The sequence below is a fragment of the Ailuropoda melanoleuca genome, chromosome 5, assembly GCF_002007445.2.
Source record: "Ailuropoda melanoleuca isolate Jingjing chromosome 5, ASM200744v2, whole genome shotgun sequence".
NCBI classification, from domain to species: domain Eukaryota; kingdom Metazoa; phylum Chordata; class Mammalia; order Carnivora; family Ursidae; genus Ailuropoda; species Ailuropoda melanoleuca.
In genome coordinates this window covers 1,734,737-1,751,918 of record NC_048222.1, presented here as the reverse complement: position 1 = coordinate 1,751,918, position 17,182 = coordinate 1,734,737, and the positions used below count along the sequence as shown (strand labels likewise).

General features: G+C 42.5%; 1 protein-coding gene and 2 non-coding genes across 3 annotated transcripts in view; 2 read left to right on the top strand and 1 right to left on the bottom strand.

Annotated features, from left to right (window-relative positions):
* The window catches only part of LOC117802191, a 20,937-nt gene extending 5,215 nt beyond the window's left edge, over positions 1 to 15,722 (bottom strand). Inside the window, exon 1 of the mRNA XM_034660138.1 lies at positions 15,055 to 15,722. Within this exon, the coding sequence (XP_034516029.1) occupies positions 15,055 to 15,567 (513 nt within the window). The 5' untranslated portion in view covers positions 15,568 to 15,722. The remainder of the gene's footprint in view (positions 1 to 15,054) is intronic.
* TRNAP-CGG lies at positions 9,671 to 9,742 on the top strand. Its single transcript has one exon. It is a non-coding gene; the product is annotated as a tRNA-Pro (tRNA).
* On the top strand, positions 15,635 to 15,716 carry TRNAS-GCU. Its single transcript has one exon. It is a non-coding gene; the product is annotated as a tRNA-Ser (tRNA).
* Positions 15,723 to 17,182: the final 1,460 nt, after the last annotated feature.

Below are 17,182 nucleotides of genomic sequence, written 5' to 3'. Positions count from 1 at the left end.
CTCAGAGCTTTCATAACTTCCTCTACAGTATACTAAGGATTTCTTGCCATTTCCACTTCATTTAGTGTAGGCCACATTTGGGTTCATCTTTCAACCTCTCAGGCTGTTCGAGCCATTCCCAGCCACTTAAACAAAAATATGGAATTCAGTCTCTGCTGAGTGAGTCCATCTCAATACATTGGGCCTTATCCATCTTGACTCTCTTTTAAGCCTGATCCTACACCCTTCAGATCCATTTCCATACACACATATCTAGCTTGGACCGCAAATTATCTTGGGACTGTTTTTGAAATACAGATGGTGTATTTTCTGAAATATACATGGCTTTGCTCTAAAACCTATCTTGCTTTAAAATCTATTCCAGGATTTTCATCTCTCCATACAGGATTTTGAACTACCACAATCATGCTTACCACCCTCCTCCTTTTCTTCCTTTTTTTTAGTATGCACCACACCCGCCCAACCCAGGGCTTGCACTCACAACCCTGAGATCAAGACCTGAGGTGAGATCAAAAGTTGGATGCTTAACCAAGTGAGAGAAATTTTTAAATTTCAGATTGCCAAGTACATATATTTAAGTGTCCATGATACCTTAAAAATGAATATTTGACAACTGGCTAAAGTGATCAAACCACCACAAGAAATCACTGTGCATTTCCCCACTTCTTGTTGATAATGGAGATACTAAGAGCATCACAGTGCAAGCTGATGATTCTTTGCCTAAAAGGGAAAAAAAATGTCTACTTGAATGACTCAAGAAAACACCATGTCCACATACTCTGGTAGATTAGTGTTCTATTGCTATATAACAAACTATCACATTTAATGACTTAAAATAACACAAATCTATTATCTCATAGTTTCAGCAGGTCAGGAATGTGGCTTAGCTGTATCTTGTGCTTCATGTTTTACCAGACTAAATTCACAACGTCAGCTAAGGGTGCAATTTCATCTGAGGCTCTTCCGGGCACACTTGATTGTTGGTAAACTTCAGTTCTTTCTTGTCTTAGAACCCAGACTCTTGGTTTCTAGAGGCACCCCCTGCCATGTGACTCTCTTCATAAGCAGTTCACATCATAGGTGTTTATTTTCTTCAAAGCCAGCAGGAGAGCCCCTCTTACTCTGAATATGTCTCTTTTGGACCCTATGTCTCTTTTGGACCTAATCAGTGCTTACCTGATTAGGTCAGACCCATCCAGGATCACCTGTCACCCTCTTTGTCATTGGTGTTGTTTAGTTTTTATTTCATAATCACAAACCTAACTTTGCAATCCAGCTGGACTTGCAGGGGAGTAAGGAAAATACGGAGCCCATAGAATTGCAATGAGAGGGGCGCCTGGGTGGCTCAGTCGTTAAGCGTCTGCCTTCGGCTCAGGGCGTGATCCCGGAGTCCTGGGATCGAGCCCCACATCAGGCTCCTCCGCTGGGAGCCTGTTTCTTCCTCTTCCCACTCCCCCTGCTTGTGTTCCCTCTCTTGCTGGCTGTCTCTCTGTCAAATAAATAAATAAAATCTTAAAAAAAAAAAAGAATTGCAGCGAGAGCACAAAGATTATTGGACGTTTGAGCAGATGGGGGTGAAGGGGTGCTCTCCTGAGCTATAGAAGGAATAGTCTGGTGGTTTAGATCAAACACATGTCAAATTTACTAGGTTTGTCCGCAGTCAGCAGCGGTGATCTTGCTGGTCTTGCCTTTTCCTGGGCCCAAAGTGCTCCATATTTCACAACATCCCTGCCCCCTCTCACCTTGCCAAAGACCACATGCTTGCCATCTCACTCAGTCTTGGCAATGCAGATGAAAAAGTGGGAACTGTTCATGTTGGGTCCAGCATTTGCCATGGATGAGATGCCAGGACCCATATGCTTCAGGATGAGGTTCTCATCCTTAAACTTCTCCCCACAGATGGAGTTATTGCCAGTGCCACTGTGGTGTGTGAAGTCACCACCCTGGCACATAAATCCCAGAATAATCCTGTGAAAGCAGGAACCTTTATAACCAAGTCCTTTCTCCCCACGGCTTAGAGCACAAAAATTTTCTGCTGTCTTTGGAATTTTGTCTGCAAACATCTTGAAGGAGACTTGGTCCAAGGGCCTGCTCTCCAGTGTGACGATGAAGAACACAGTGGAGTTGACCATGGCTGGGCCCCACAGGTGGCTCAGAGACCACAGCATCTGCAAGGCCTAATCTCTCCTTTTTTATTATTATTAACTCAAGGCCAATTGATTAGGAACCTTAATTACATCTGAAAAATCCCTTCTGCTTTGTCGGATAATGTAATCCAATCAGGGCAGTGTAGGGGCCAAGGGCAGGTTGCCCCAAAATGTACCACAGTCACATACTGATTATTTTGAATTGAAGCTATTAGGGAAACAGCCAGTGCATGGACCTCAGACCCTCTGTGGTCTCCCTGAAAGCAGGAAATAAATCTCTCCCATGAAAGATACTCACCCTGTACTAAGAAGTAAAGAGAAATTCTTGTCACCAGAGATGGAAAATTTAAGAGCCGAGAAGGCTGTATAAACAACCCTGTTAGGTTTTTACTAACCCACTATCTTAATCCAAATTCCCCTTAGAATTCCTTACTCAGTACAGCTCCCAAACGTTGTTTTCTTTATCCTGTCAATTCCTCAGAAATGTATTGTTTCTTTTTCTAAAAAGAATAAAAACCACCCACCTTGGTCATTTCTTTAGGTCTCCATTTCATTATCGGTCCTCCAGGCATATGTAATAAAACTTTGTGTTTTCTTCTCCTGTTAATCGGTCTCACATCAATTTAACTTTTAAACCAGCTGGAAGATCTTGAAAGGTAGAGGAAGAATTTTTCCTTCCCTACAATAGTGAAATTCCACCGTATTCAGAGGTCCTCCCCATATTCAAGGAGAGAAGATTATATGAGGTCTGCACACCAGAGAAAAAGGAACTACGGCGGTCATCACAGAATTCTGCTCATATTCCTTATTATAGTTCCCCTTTCTCTAGTTAATTGTTTTCAAATCAAATAATCTAAATCTCAAAATTTATTTTGTTGACAGTGTTGGAAGCATGAGAGATAGGAAGTAGGGCTGATTGTATATTCTTTCCCACTGAAAGAAGTTAGATGGGAACACGGTGGGAAGGGAAGAAGAGCAAGGGCAATTCAGAGACAGACGGAAAAACAACTCTGTGCTGTTCAGTCAGGACAGCCAATATTCTGGGACAGTGAGTGGAACGGAGAAATGGGAGATACTCCTGGCTTACCACTGCTAATGTTTTCATTTTATAGCTATGTACAGTTTGCAAAGATTCATTGAGCTGTATATGTAAGCTATATATGGTTTTCTTCGTGTATGTTTTACCTCAATGAAAATAAAACGTTAAATATCTGGACTATGGAAATTCTTTCCAAGCATTCATATGCCTGAATACAACTGCTGCTGATGGAAGAGGCTCCATATCGTGTAAATGTGTTTCCATCAAAATAAAAAAATTCTGCCTTCTCTTTAACGTTACATTTTCTTCAGTGGATTATAACTTATAACAGGCTATTACAAAACCCTGAGTGGTAAAATACAGCCAGGTTGCCAGTAAAATATACTAGATCTCAGAAAGTCCTTACCTGAAAAATGGGGATGAGAATAGCGACATCATGACCATTACAAAGGATAATAGGAGGAATGTACCAGAGCACGTGGTTCTCTGCCAAATACCCTGTAATCACTTATTAATTTTACAGAAATAAATAAAGACCATTCCATGATTTACGAATTAGAACTCTGGACCCTGATTCTGACAATGAGATAAAGGTCGAACCTTTATGACTCTAATTAAATGGATTCTTCCCAAATGTTGGGCAGGTCATTGAGAGGATGTGGCCACTGGCTGACTTGTGAGCTGGACCCTGGCAACAGGAGCTCCTCACTCCCTCCCCTGTCCTTGGAATATGGGCTCTGTTAGCCTTCCCTGCTCTCAGAAGCTGTCCCAAGGATACAGCTTTGAGATAGTGAGATGGTGTTTTGACACCATCTAGACACTCTATGTGACTGAACACAGTTAGGACCTCTATATAAACTTCCAAGATTTGGCAGGCAGGTGCAGGGGTCTACTTGTCTTCGGCCACCAAAGACAAGCCTAGTATGTATATTCCCTTGCTAATTAAAAGTGCCATCTACCAACCTGGAGAGGGCTGCCTCTGTCACTTCCTTCAGTCTCTCCCTGCTCTCCTCAGAGGGGCCAGGTTCAGATTATGATCAGGAAGCTCTGGAGGTTGCAAACTAACACCAAACTCTCGTTTGTTTCCAGACAAACTATTGTTTCCCCGAAACATGCATGAGTTCTGCACACCTGACCGCACCAGTGAACTGAGCAAAGTGTTAGCAGTGACTAGCACTGCCCCTTGATTCCCTGCCATCCTGGGGACGATTAAGGTAAATCTATGTGCCAGAGAGCAACATGCACATGAAACTTTGAACAGCTGAAATGAGTGTGAATAAAGAGGCTCGGACTTGTAATTCAGAGAAAAGACAGTTTTGTGACACCAGGTTCATTAATGGGAAGACTCAATTCATTATTGCAAAGTATTTAAATTCTAAAGATATTCCTTAAGATATGCATTTGGGAGTTTTGGATTCTTCCATTGTTACCTCTCACCTTTATCAGTCACTTTTGGAAGCTATGTGATAACACAGCAGGCTGGAGATAAGAGGAGATTGGCTGTATTTCTTGAAGAATAACCAAAATAAAAATCAAGAAATACAGAGTGAGAGGAGGGATAGAAAGAAAATCGCTTCCTTGGAGTTTTATGCTGTTGTAGCCACTACCTGTCCCAAAGAATTCATAGAATGTTCAGTGGTGGAAACAATTTCGGAGTTGTAATTTGTAATTTAGGTACCTACTATTACTCAGGCTAGGACTTAACCCTATGTTTAAAAGGCAGACAAAGTAACCTCGGAGGAGAGTAACTCCCTGCTCTCAATCCAGCCCACATCTCCTCACATACATCCCAGGAAAGACAGGGACATACTTAAGAGAAACCAGTGTTGTAGCAGACGGTACAGGAAAATTCCTTGGCAGAGGTGGACGGCTTCCTTGTGGAGCGGGGGCAAATGAGCTGCAGTATGGCCGACGTGGTAAACCAGAAGGGTCTGCCACGTGGCATGGCCATTCTTACCTCGTATCATAGGGATCTGCACGATCAGGGAGGGGGTTTTGCTCCTATTACACATGTAATAAAATAAAGCTAATACAAATTCTTAAAGTCATGAAGGAGATGGAAACCTGACATTGGAATAAAGAGTTACGAAGAAGAACCCGTAAGAGACACTACATATGCATAAGCAATGAATGAATTTTTTGAAAACTCAATAGACTATCAGACAAGACAATGGGCACTATACCCAAAGATCAAATTAGTCAACTAGAGCATTAAGTTAAAGAACAATCTTAGCAGGCATCACATAGTATCAAAAGGTAGAAACATAGATAACTTTACAAAACCTAACAACAAATGAGTACCAGAAGGATAGAAAACAAGTAAGTGGAGAGAAAACGTTTAAAGAATCAGTGCTCTTGTCCTTGGGCCTCTGGCAGCTGATGGCCCCAGATCTGGAGGTGGCCTCCGTCCTTGCCTGGGTGTCATCTTGGAATCTGGAGGTGGGCAGTGCCTGATCTCCGGGTTATCCAGAATAGCCATGAATTCCGCATCCTATGCCCTCCCCCTCCTAGGCTTTGAGTAATTCCAGAGGGCCCAGAATCAAAGATATGTTTCAGTTCACTCTAGGAAGAAATGCAAACCAAAGGACAATCATGACCTGTGTCCACAGGAGAAAATGAGGTCGGTGCACTTTTGTGGCTCTGAGCAGTCCATGGGTGCATCAGGCCACAGGGTGAATCGGTGTCCTGCTGTTCTCTCCAAAACTGGCCTGTTAGTGATCTCTGGGAAGAACTGGATCAGACGAATAGAAATAAAGTGTGAGATGATCAAATCAGATGGCAGCCTCACGAGATACAAGACAGGGAAACTGTTGAAGATAAAGAAGTTAGAGTTGACAGAAATACCAGCTATCTCCTGGGTCTTGTCTTTGACTAAAGAAAAGTTTTCAGAAAAACACTGATAAAAAAAAAAAACTTGATAAGAAAATTAATTGGGTTGATGAACCATCTTTCAAAGGAGCTGCCATTTCAAATTCCTCTCTCTCAATTCTACTGAAAAGCCCAAAACTTCTAGAGCAAAGGACATACACCAGGGAGAGACACATGAAGCTTTCTTCTGCCAGCATTGCCTTATTCAGAGAAATCCTGTGAGAGACTCAGCAAGCTGGGACGCCATTCTGTAAAGAATTTGGAGACAGCTGCTTGCCCTGAAGTGTCAAATCTTTGAAGGACTCCGTGCTTAGTTATAGCAGAATATAGAGATTTCAAAGTCATAAACCAGGTGTAATAATAATGATCCGTGCTTGGCATACAATCTGGTGTTAGGTACAATCTGCATATTGAAATAAACCCTTTGGCGAAAACGCTGACTTGTGTCACCTGACTGGGCCCTGGGGCTCTCTAAACAATAGAAATTGAAAGGAGGCAGAGGGTAGCTTCAGGCAAGGTTTTGTGGGGGCTTCTGCTGGAGCTCGAGGGAGGCCGCACAGAAGAGTCATCAGGCTGGCTCTCTGGGGAGTCGGGGAGACTTTAAAAGAGGACTTGGTGGGAATATAGAGGACGGGGGTGCCTGGCTCCTGCCCACTTAAATGTCTCGCTTCCTCATGTGTCACATGTCTAATTAGCATGTTACAGCTCCACCCTTGGGCGTGATTTTTTTAGTACTATAATGAGGGAGAACTTGGGTGAAAAGTTGGTGCTGTCGTCTGCCTTGGGGTGGACTGGTTTGGTCCTGTCTTTGCCAGTCTTCACAGTCAAAAACCCTCTTTCAGTCAGCGTCCTCCCTCCGCATTCCTGCAACATAGGCTACTCAAGGGCATAGAGTTTTAGCTTTTTCCTTTTATGGAGGCTGCCAAGAAATGCTGGATTTTGTAGTTGGGGATGAGGGGACCTGAGTGCAGTCTCCACTCTGTGTCACTTATGAGAAAGCAAATTTTTATGGGACTTATCAAAGAAACTGTCGGACAATTACCTCTGGGAAAGTCAACTATAGAAAATTAATATGAATGTCACTCAAATCATTTGTCATACCACAGAGTAGATTATGAAATTTGGACTAGATTTCAAATATATTCTTTGGATAAAAATACGGATCGAAACTGGAGTTCTGAACTAATGTAAACTTTATCTTAAGTGAGTCACAGATTAGTCTACAGATAGAACTCATGTGGGAGTGGTTCTCATATAACAGACGGGAAGGATGAAAAATTTAGTAACATGAGTTACTAAGTTAAGAAGTCATCAGAAGGCCCCCAAATGTATATTAGTTGTCATTTAAATATAGTTACATTGATTAAATAGCCAAGAAGATTGTGGCTCATCTTTTTGATTCTGAAAGTGTGAAGAGAGAAAAGTTCCCTCTTATTTACTTGGTGCTACGATTGCTTCTTTTTCCTACCTATAAATGATAATAAACCTAGTGGTTCAGTAATATGTCCAAAAGTAATGGTATTAAGTGACAGGTATAAAGATTGTATCGGCCTACCATTACAACAGATGAGAGCTGAACCCAAACTTTACCACCATCAGGAGTCCCAAAAGAATAGTTAAAGCCATACAAGGAAACTTTTTGGTGAGAGAGATGAGAGAACATGGAATAAAATCTCAGCTGAGAACATTTAGAAAAGTGTCAGTTATAACTACCCAGATAGCCAGTTAGAGTGAGTCTAAGGACTGAAACTCTTGTTTGCCTTTGGTAACCCAGGGCCTAATGTAAATCTGACACTGAGTAATTATTAAATAGAAACTTGGTGAATAAGACTTGTTTTCATTGTTAGGATATTTTATATATCCATTGTCCTAACTTGTCTTCTGTAACTATATCTTCATGGTGTGCCTTCTGTTTACCAAGGAACGTGAGTTTAAGTATGAATATATAATCATGTTTGTCAACATAACTAAGCATCTTATTACATATGATCTACAAGGCCTAGTAAAATGACTGGAATGTAAATTACATGTGGGTCATCTACTGTGTAAAATGATGCTCCTTTTAGTAATGTTTAAATAATGACCTTAGTTTGGAGTCTGATTTCTCACTGGTATAAAAATAAATGAAATGTTTATTATTCTCAGGGAAATTAGATTGAAAAAGGGGAAAGTATATCACACTATGGAAATGAAGAAAGAACACAAGTTTGATGTCTAGAATGTAGGTCGCTCTGTGGAGGGTGTGACCCCAAGGCCATTGCATTGAGTTCAGAAATTAGTAAACTAATCTATTCAGTTGATTTCAAGATGAATGTAAGTGCTCTTGTGAGTATCAAGGAATTGATTCTTTGGGAAATTTGGGGGTTCAGGTTGAACAATTATTTTCTACAATGAAGTATCTAAACTTTGATTTAAAGTCTTATGTGTAGTCCTATGTCGGGGACCCAGCTGTAAATGAATACAAGATGCTATTTCTTGAAGAGGAGAACATGTTTTCATGAAAGTGGAATGCTGTGTCTGAGCCACGGCATTTGGAATGGAATTTGAGGGCAGTGAGAAATTATTATTACTCAAAGGCAAATGTTTCAGAGAAATCAGTCAAGATCTTTTAAACTGTCAAGGTACAAAGCCAACGGTTGGATGTTAACAAGAATCACACTATTCCAACATTGAGTAGGAGATGGAAAGAGGAATGCCTAGTAACGTCAGAATTATTTTAATCCACCCAGTAAATCCAAGTCAAAATGTAAAGTGAGCACTAGTTTAAATCCACTCTCTTACAAAGGATTGACTTCTCTTCTCACATATTCAAAAAAATCATTATTTTTATTCCTTTGTAAAAGAATTTCATTTTGGGTAAAAAATAAAAACGAACAGGTATTCTATAAATAATTACAGAATAATTGAAAGAATGAATGTAATGAGGTAAATTGTTTTTAATTTTGAAGGTACTGAATTCAGTATAGCAAAACTGAAATGTGTGTTAGTTCAATGCATACATATTTACATGGATTTAAAATGGGGTTTACAGATATCGGCTAATGACCCATGGTGAAACTATGATTTTAACCAGAAGTTTTGGTAAGTTAATAAGCTCACCTAATACGCCTCTGAAATATGAATGTTATGGAATCGAATCAGCGCAGTTTGCCGAGATTAGGAGTTTTCATTCCGTGGAACTTCTGTCAGCTGCAAAGAGTCCTTGTTAGGGCAAATGGTCTCCGAGCCCCTCAGTGATAGCAAAATCCAGCTTTCAAAAAGCATGATAGTGAGAAGAGGAAAACTCCAAAACCCGAATTTTTCTAACCGTATTTAATTAAAAGCTAAATGAAAATGGGTTCAATTACGTAGACTAGTTTAGCAAAGTAGAACAAAGGAAAAAGAAAATGTCAACATTTCCTGCAGGTGACCTGTCTTTCCTACCACCAAGTGATACCACGGTGGTTTAAACCATCAACAACCCCCGCGCACAAACAGCTCTTCCAACGGTTTCATTTATGTGATTGGTGGGGAAGTACACCTTCTCAAGGAACAAATTATTTGTAAACAAAATAACATGGAGAATTTGATTCTATTTCTTCTTATATCAAAATATGGACGAGCCTTGCACGTAGGCGGCTCGTTGGTCTAGGGGTATGATTCTCGCTTCGGGTGCGAGAGGTCCCGGGTTCAAATCCCGGACGAGCCCGCTTCCTTTTCAACCAACTGGATTTAGAGACTCAAGGCGTTGGGGGGGGGGGAAGTATTTTCCCAAATATTCTTGCCAAAAAAACCGGGCTTTCACCCTATGCACAAAGGCACTGTCCTCTAAAGAGCCGGGCACGCACGCCGGGATCTCCCGGATGCCGAGGCACCTGGAGCGCGGACCGGCGCCAGTTGTCCCGCGCATCCCTCCTGCGCCGCGCGGAGGAAGGCCCGGGGGCGTGGCCAGCGGGCGCGCAAGCGCGTGCGCACACCTGCCGCGGGGAGGAGCGAGGGTCGGCGCCAGCCCGGATCTTGCCTCCCGTCGCCTGGTCCGGAAGCGGAATTTCCGCTGTACCAGCGCCCGGCGCTGGCGTTCTCGGGCTCGCAGACCCTGCTGCTCCCGCCAGCCTGCCCGCTCGTGCAGCGGTCCAGTGCTTCGAGGTCACCCCGCCTCTCTCTGTTCCTGCCCCGCCGCGTTGGCGCTCATTCATGTGCCCCGTCGGCGAATGAATATTCAGCGGTTGCTGCGTGTCAGCTCGTGCCCCATGCCACGGACGCAAGGGGGGCCAAGGAATAAAAAAGGTTTCGTTTCTGCGGAATTCAGTATCACAACTAACTAAATATTCACCATTTTCATGCGTCCTAAGAGGGAAGGACAGACTTCCCATAAAAGCGTGGAGAACCAGGGAGTACTGCCCGCCAGGGTTTGAACACCCGAGAGAAAAACCAGGAGGAGCAATCCCCACCCCGTGCCCGAAACTCGCCAGTACTTTCTCCGCCGCCCCAGGAAATGCTCTCACTTAGGAATTGTTGAAAACGCTCAGGTAAATTAACACCAATTTAAAAGAGAAAAAAAAAAAGATGGAGAGGAAGGTATTAATCTAACTACTTTGCTCATGCCAGCCAAGTTATTTCCTTAGAATAATAACTGCTGTTTTGTGCCCTACACTGAATGGACACACACACACCACCACCACTGCAATTTCTTTCAAGGCTCAACTGGCCCAGCTCATCTTAGTATTCTGAAAGAGCGTGGTCTTTTTTTTACCTTCCCTTGTTTTGATCAATTTTGGAGACCTAATTAGCATTGTTAAGATGCAAGTCCTTATTCAGAAATGGTGTATTGCCTCTTTTTATACATGAAATATGAATTTATAATTTATTTGTAATATAATCTTATAACTTGCGTACATGGTGTCATTCATTAAGTTTGAAATTCAAAAGGAACTTCCTTCAAACTTTGTCCTTCAAGAATTTTCTTAGGATGCAGGAAGTCAGTTTTACACCATCTAAGCCAGAAACTGAATAATCCTCCTTCGAGACATTTTATTATCCCAAGAAGGATGAGCTAAGATACTGTCTGGTAGTAAATGGCACAGGCAGACCACAGTGAAGTCCACAGTCAACAAACTGGACTCATAATCTCAGTTTCCAGTTATTTCTAGGGCTAAATTGTAACTATAACCAGCAACCAAAGATCACTAGACATCTAAAGTAAGTGTCTAATATGAAAGAGATAAAAGTGGACTACAAAAAATAGAGGAAAATAATTATGCAGAGAGAAGGAAACTTCTCAGGGAAGTTAATACAAAGAGAAAGAGTGCTGTACAAAACAGTAGCTCAATTATAAAAGCCTCTTAAAACTGAAATTGTGAGAGTAGAAATGAAAAACTTAATGGAGTAACTGGAATAAATGCGAAGGACATCTTCCAGAATATTGAGTAAAAATATAAAGGGAAACTCCAACAGTCAATCTGCCTAGTAGATACCCAAGTGAGCTGAAACTTATGACTACACAAAAACCTCACACAGATGCATGTAGCAGTTTATTCATAATTGTGAAAACTTGGAAGCAACCAAAATGTCCTTCAATAAATGAATGGATGGGGTGCCTGGGTGGCTCAGTCAGTTAAGTGTCCAACTCTTGGTTTTGGCTCAGGTCATGATCTCAGGGTCCTGGGATCGAGCCCCACGTCAGGCTCCGTGCTCAGTGTGGAGTCGGCTTGGGAATCTCTCTCCCTCTCCCTACACCCCTCCCCTTGTCTGTGCTCTCTCTCTAAAATAAATAAATAAAATCTTAAAAAAGAAATAAGTGAGTGGATAAACAAATTGTGGTACATCTATATGATGGACTATTACTTAGTAAGAAAAAGAAATGAGCTATCAAGCCACAAAAAGACATAAAAAGCATATTGTTACGTGAAAGAAGCCACTCTGAAAAGGACAGAGAGGGATATAGGAATAAAGAGGTGGAGCACAGGGCAGTGAAATTATTCTGTGTGATACAGTAATGACAGGCACATGTCATTGTACATCTGTCAAAACCCATAGAGTGTGCAACACAAAGTGTGAGCCTTAATGTAAACTGGATTTTAGTTACATTGGTTCATCAGTTATAACAAATGTACCACAATAACGTAAGATGTAAATAATAGGAGAAGCTGTAGGAGAGGGAAGAAGGTATGTGGGAACTTTGTACTTTCCTTTTTTTTTTTTTTTTAAGATTTTATTTATTTATTTGAGGAGGGAGACAACCAGCGAGAGAGGGAACACAAGCAGGCGGAGTGGGAGAGGAAGAGGCAGGTTCTCAGCAGAGCAGGGAGCCTGATGTAGGGCTCCATCCCAGAACCCTGGGATCATGCCCTGGGCCGAAGGCAGACGCTTAACAACTAAGCCACCCAGGCACCCCGGAATTTTGTACTTTCCTATCAAACTTTCTGTAAACCTAGAACTGCCTTTAAAAAAAAAGTCTATTAAAAAAAATAAGCAGAGTACAAATGAAAAAAAAAGTGGGGGTAAGGAAGAAAGAAATAAAAAAGTAGAGCAAACATCCTGGAGATTTAAAATCTGATGTGAAAGAAATTCCAGGAAAAAAAGAAAGCAAATAGACAACACATAAGTGAGAAAATCAACAACAGAAAAGTCAAACTAATTTTCCAAACTGAAATATATGATTTTCCGAATTTGATGAAGTAATAGAGCTCTCAGAACAATGAATGAAAATACAAACACATGATGGCATACTTTTCAGACATTTAGGAACACCGGGGACAGAGAAATTATCCTTAGAGAAAAGCTAATTACAAATGAAGTATCAGTAATTAGAATGACTTCTTAATTCTAAAAAAGCAATACTGGAAGCTAGAAGACAATGGAGAACTTTCAAAATCCTGAAAGAAAATACTCCCCAACCTAGCATTCCATACCCAACCAACATTGAATCAACTGTTAGAGGAACATAAAAGATATTCTCTAGGGGCGCCTGGGTGGCAGAGCGGTTAAGCATCTGCCTTCGGCTCAGGGCGTGATCCTGGCGTTATGGGATCGAGCCCCGCGTCAGGCTCCTCTGCTGTGAGCCTGCTTCTTCCTTTCCCACTCCCCCTGCTTGTGTTCCCTCTCTCGCTGGCTGTCTCTATCTCTGTCTTATGAATAAATAAAAAATCTTTAAAAAAAAAAAAAGATATTCTCTAATGCCCAAATATTCAAAAATCTGATTTCCAATGAACTCTTTTTCAGGAAGCTACTCTACAATGTGCCCACCAAAAGGAGGAGGCAAATTAAGATAGAAAAAGACTTAGGATATGGGGTATCTACCACCAGGGGCAGGGGGGAAAGGCACAGGATGATGGTGAAGACATCATGATGAAAACTGGATAGCAACTACAGAAATCATCAATTTCTTTCCTTTTTTTTTGGCAAAACATATGGTTATTTGTGGTAACTTGGGGAAAAAAACCAATTCCAATGTTCATGAAAGACAGGGGACTCCTTTTTGTGTAATGGATAATCAAAAGAAAATACTAAACTTTAAAAAATCAGTAAGTAGAAATAAAAACATGTGTATTAGTTAGAATATAAGTTTGTCTTTATAACAAAGACCCCACTGTAGTTGAAAGGAAGCAGACATTACTCATCTCTCACATAACTGTCTCAAGGTATAGTCAATCCCAGGGGGATCCTTGGGCTCCATGGTGTTGGTTCCAGTATTCTACCTCATGGCTCCCTCCTTCCTATGGTGTTCCTTTGTATTTCGTGGCTCCTTCATTCCTATGGTGTTTCCTTTTCCAGCAAGCAGACACAGTAGGAAGAGAGAAGTAAATGGTATTTCTTTCCCCTTCTGGGCATAACCTGCAAGTTTCACCAACAGTTACTCTCGAATGCACTAGTTTAGAAACTAGTCACATGGCCACGCTTAGCCATCAAAGAAAGGTGTGCACTGTAGCCTTCTCATGGGTGCCTATGAGCCCTACTAAATATCCGTTTCTTGGAAGAAAGGAGCAAATATTGATGGACGACAGCCATCTCTGCCCTAGCATAAATAGGCTGCTGGTAAAAACTAAACAACACAAAAAGCCAAATGGCTGAAAATCTTTGCCTCTCTCAAGGGAGAATAAGATAAGAGGAAGAAGACCACTTTTTCATGTACACATATTTTTTAAGTACTTAAGTTTTTAAAACATGTATGGGTAACTTTGATCAAAAAGTGTTAATTAAAAAAGTAAGCTTTAAGTGGAGAACCAAGGTATGCATAAACAAATCTATCCCGGTTCAAATGAGGAAGGGCAAGAGCACTCCATGAGGGAAAAGGTCTTGTTGGAAAGAGGGGAAATAGATCCTTCTTGATACAAAATCAGGAATTGGACAAGTGTGGAAAACCAGGCAGAAGGAAGTGGGTGAAGCTGAGCATGAAGATCTGTGCAGGTCAATGCGGCAAACACTAAAAGAGAAGGGTTTCTTCAAGTAAGAAGAGAGAATGGTTCGTTGATCCTTTCCTGCAGGACTTCTCCCATGTTCCCCGTTGTTCACCCTATGATTGATTTGCTTGGGCTTCAGGAAAAAAATCATGACCCCCTTCCTTTATGGACGCTCCCCGATCAGTCACGCACATGCTTCAGCGCTCCAGCACAGTGACTGCTCCACACTTGTCTAGATCCTGCGAGCCTCCCCGCCTTTGCTCAGGCCCCCTCCTCAGCGTGGGACACCCTCTCTCTTGGCCACCTCTAGAAACTTGCTCTGCAAAGACTCACCTTTAACATAAGCTGCTTTCCCCGGGCATTTATGATTCATTCTGATTAGTCGGAATTCAGCCCTACCCGTGTTTATTTATGTGCATTTTATTCATTCCGTGAAACAAATAAAAAATCTTAAAAAAGCAATTGAGATAGCTTTTTTTCACCCTTTCCCCAAATAATCTTCTCGCCGGCGCTGTCTTTTAACATTTTTAGCACCACATCCCTTGGAAAATCGAATGGAAGTTGGGCAACCTGCCCCAAGAAGATCACCCAAGAGGCACAGAAGAAGGGAGGGGGCACTCACGGTTCCTCTGAGGCGGAGGCGCGGGAGAGGAGCCCCGCGAGTTAAGGCTTCTTCTGGGCGCAGTTTTCCCCGCAGCGTCGAGGCGGAGGACGCGGAGTAGACCCGTCGTCCCATCTCCCAAACTGTCCAAGTTACCACGAATTCGCAGTCCGGACTCGCCAGGTCCCTCGCGGGCGGCTCCTGGGGGACCGGCTCTGGGAGCCCCTGCCCGCGGCCGGCTCGGGGGCGCCCTCGGAGCGCAGGTGCTGAGCGCGCACGGGTTCCCGCGCCGCCGGGCCACGCCCACCGCCCGCGCGCATGCGCCCCTGGCGGCCGGGCCGCCTGAGCCCGCGAACCAGACCCCCCGCCAGGCGCCGCTGTCGCCGCTGGACCCCTGTCCTGCCTCCTGGGAGCGCTGAGCCCGCCTTTTCCCCTTCGCGAGTTTTCCAGTCCAACCCTTGGCCCATTCGTGTGGGAGCCGGCCAGCTCCATGTCCCCCGGACGTCTCCGTCCGTCCCCTAAATGTCCTTGCATTCGAGACAGCCAGGAGTCCTCGAGTGTAACCTCTGAAATAAGGTACTTGGAAGTCTCGGCGTGTCGAGACGAGGTGGCCGAGTGGTTAAGGCGATGGACTGCTAATCCATTGTGTTCTGCACGCGTGGGTTCGAATCCCACCCTCGTCGGCCTGGCATTTTAGTAAGGAGGAGAGGGAAGAGATACATCCAATTTAAGCCCATTTGCCAAAAAAGGTTGACTTCGCGACTCCCTCCCTTCCCTACTTTCGGACTCTCACTGCGGTAAACTGGATTCTCCGCTTTGCGGTTGGTCGGTTGTCTATGTGGGTACTTTGTTGTGATCAGTTGAGTGCCTTCTGGTGTACTTCCTTTCCGGTGCCTGCGGAAGGAGGGCGTGGAGCTGGGGAAGGGGGAGCGAACGTGGAAGATAGACGAGGTTGAAAATCTGTCTCTGGAAATCACAGATAGTGCCCTTTATTAACGCGCGGAGGCTGCATTATTCCACCTCTTATTTGTAGATCTGCAATTCACCTGGAACTAATACTTATAGTGGGAGGAAAAATGAATCGGAATATCTATTTATTGATCTATCATTGATCTATAGATAAATATATGCATTTGGTATTCAAATAATCAAACACCATTTCCCCCCTTGGCTCTACAAAATCACCTGTGCTGTTCATATCAAGTGTCCCTATAGGTGCGGTGCTTTGGAGGTTCCCACTCTCTTCATCTGCCTAGTTTGCAAGACCCCACTGTCTTGTTTACTGTAACTTTGTGGTAAGCCTTGACCCCTTGTTCCTATTCAAAACTGGCCTGTTTTCATTTGCCTTTTTGTATTTCCATATACATTTTAGAACCATTTTGTAAATTTCTGCCCCCAAAAGGGAAGGCTGATGTAATTTTGGATAATATTGTTTGAATCTGTAGATCCATTTGAATATAATAGACATCTTTAGGTATTGAATCTGACAATGCATATTATACCCTTCAGTTATTTATGTCTTCTCTATCTCAATAGTGCCTTATATGATTTTTGTATGTGGAAATATAACCCATATTTTACTAGATATATTTTAGATATTTGTATCTAAATATCTAAATTATGCTATTAAATATGGTATATATAAATATGCTATTACATATGCTATTATTTTTGAAATTTTATTGTTTATTAATTCATTTAAATCCAATTTACTTTTATATGCTAGTCATAGAAAGGCTGATATTAGTTCATCGTGTGGATACAGATTTGAGGAAAAGCAGGCCTGCTATCAGAAATGTTATATTGGGAATATCTGACCCCACACCAGGGGATGCCAGATATGCATCTGCATGGAGGTCATCAGATCACAGGGAAAGCTCCGCCTCCAATGGGTACGCTCCGCATACTAACAGTGCCAAGAGGAGCATAACCCAAGCATTTCACCACCAAACCAGTGCATACAATTCTAAGGAAAGAAATAGTGGGGTGCAGGAACTTGAAACTGAGATGGGACATTTGTATTTGAGGGAGAAAATATTCTACTGAAAGACACTCTTAACAAGCTTGTGAACATTCTGGACAGGAGTTAACCCTTATTTAATATCTGGCACTATGAAGTGGCCGAGTGCTGAGGGGGGAAGACTATTGC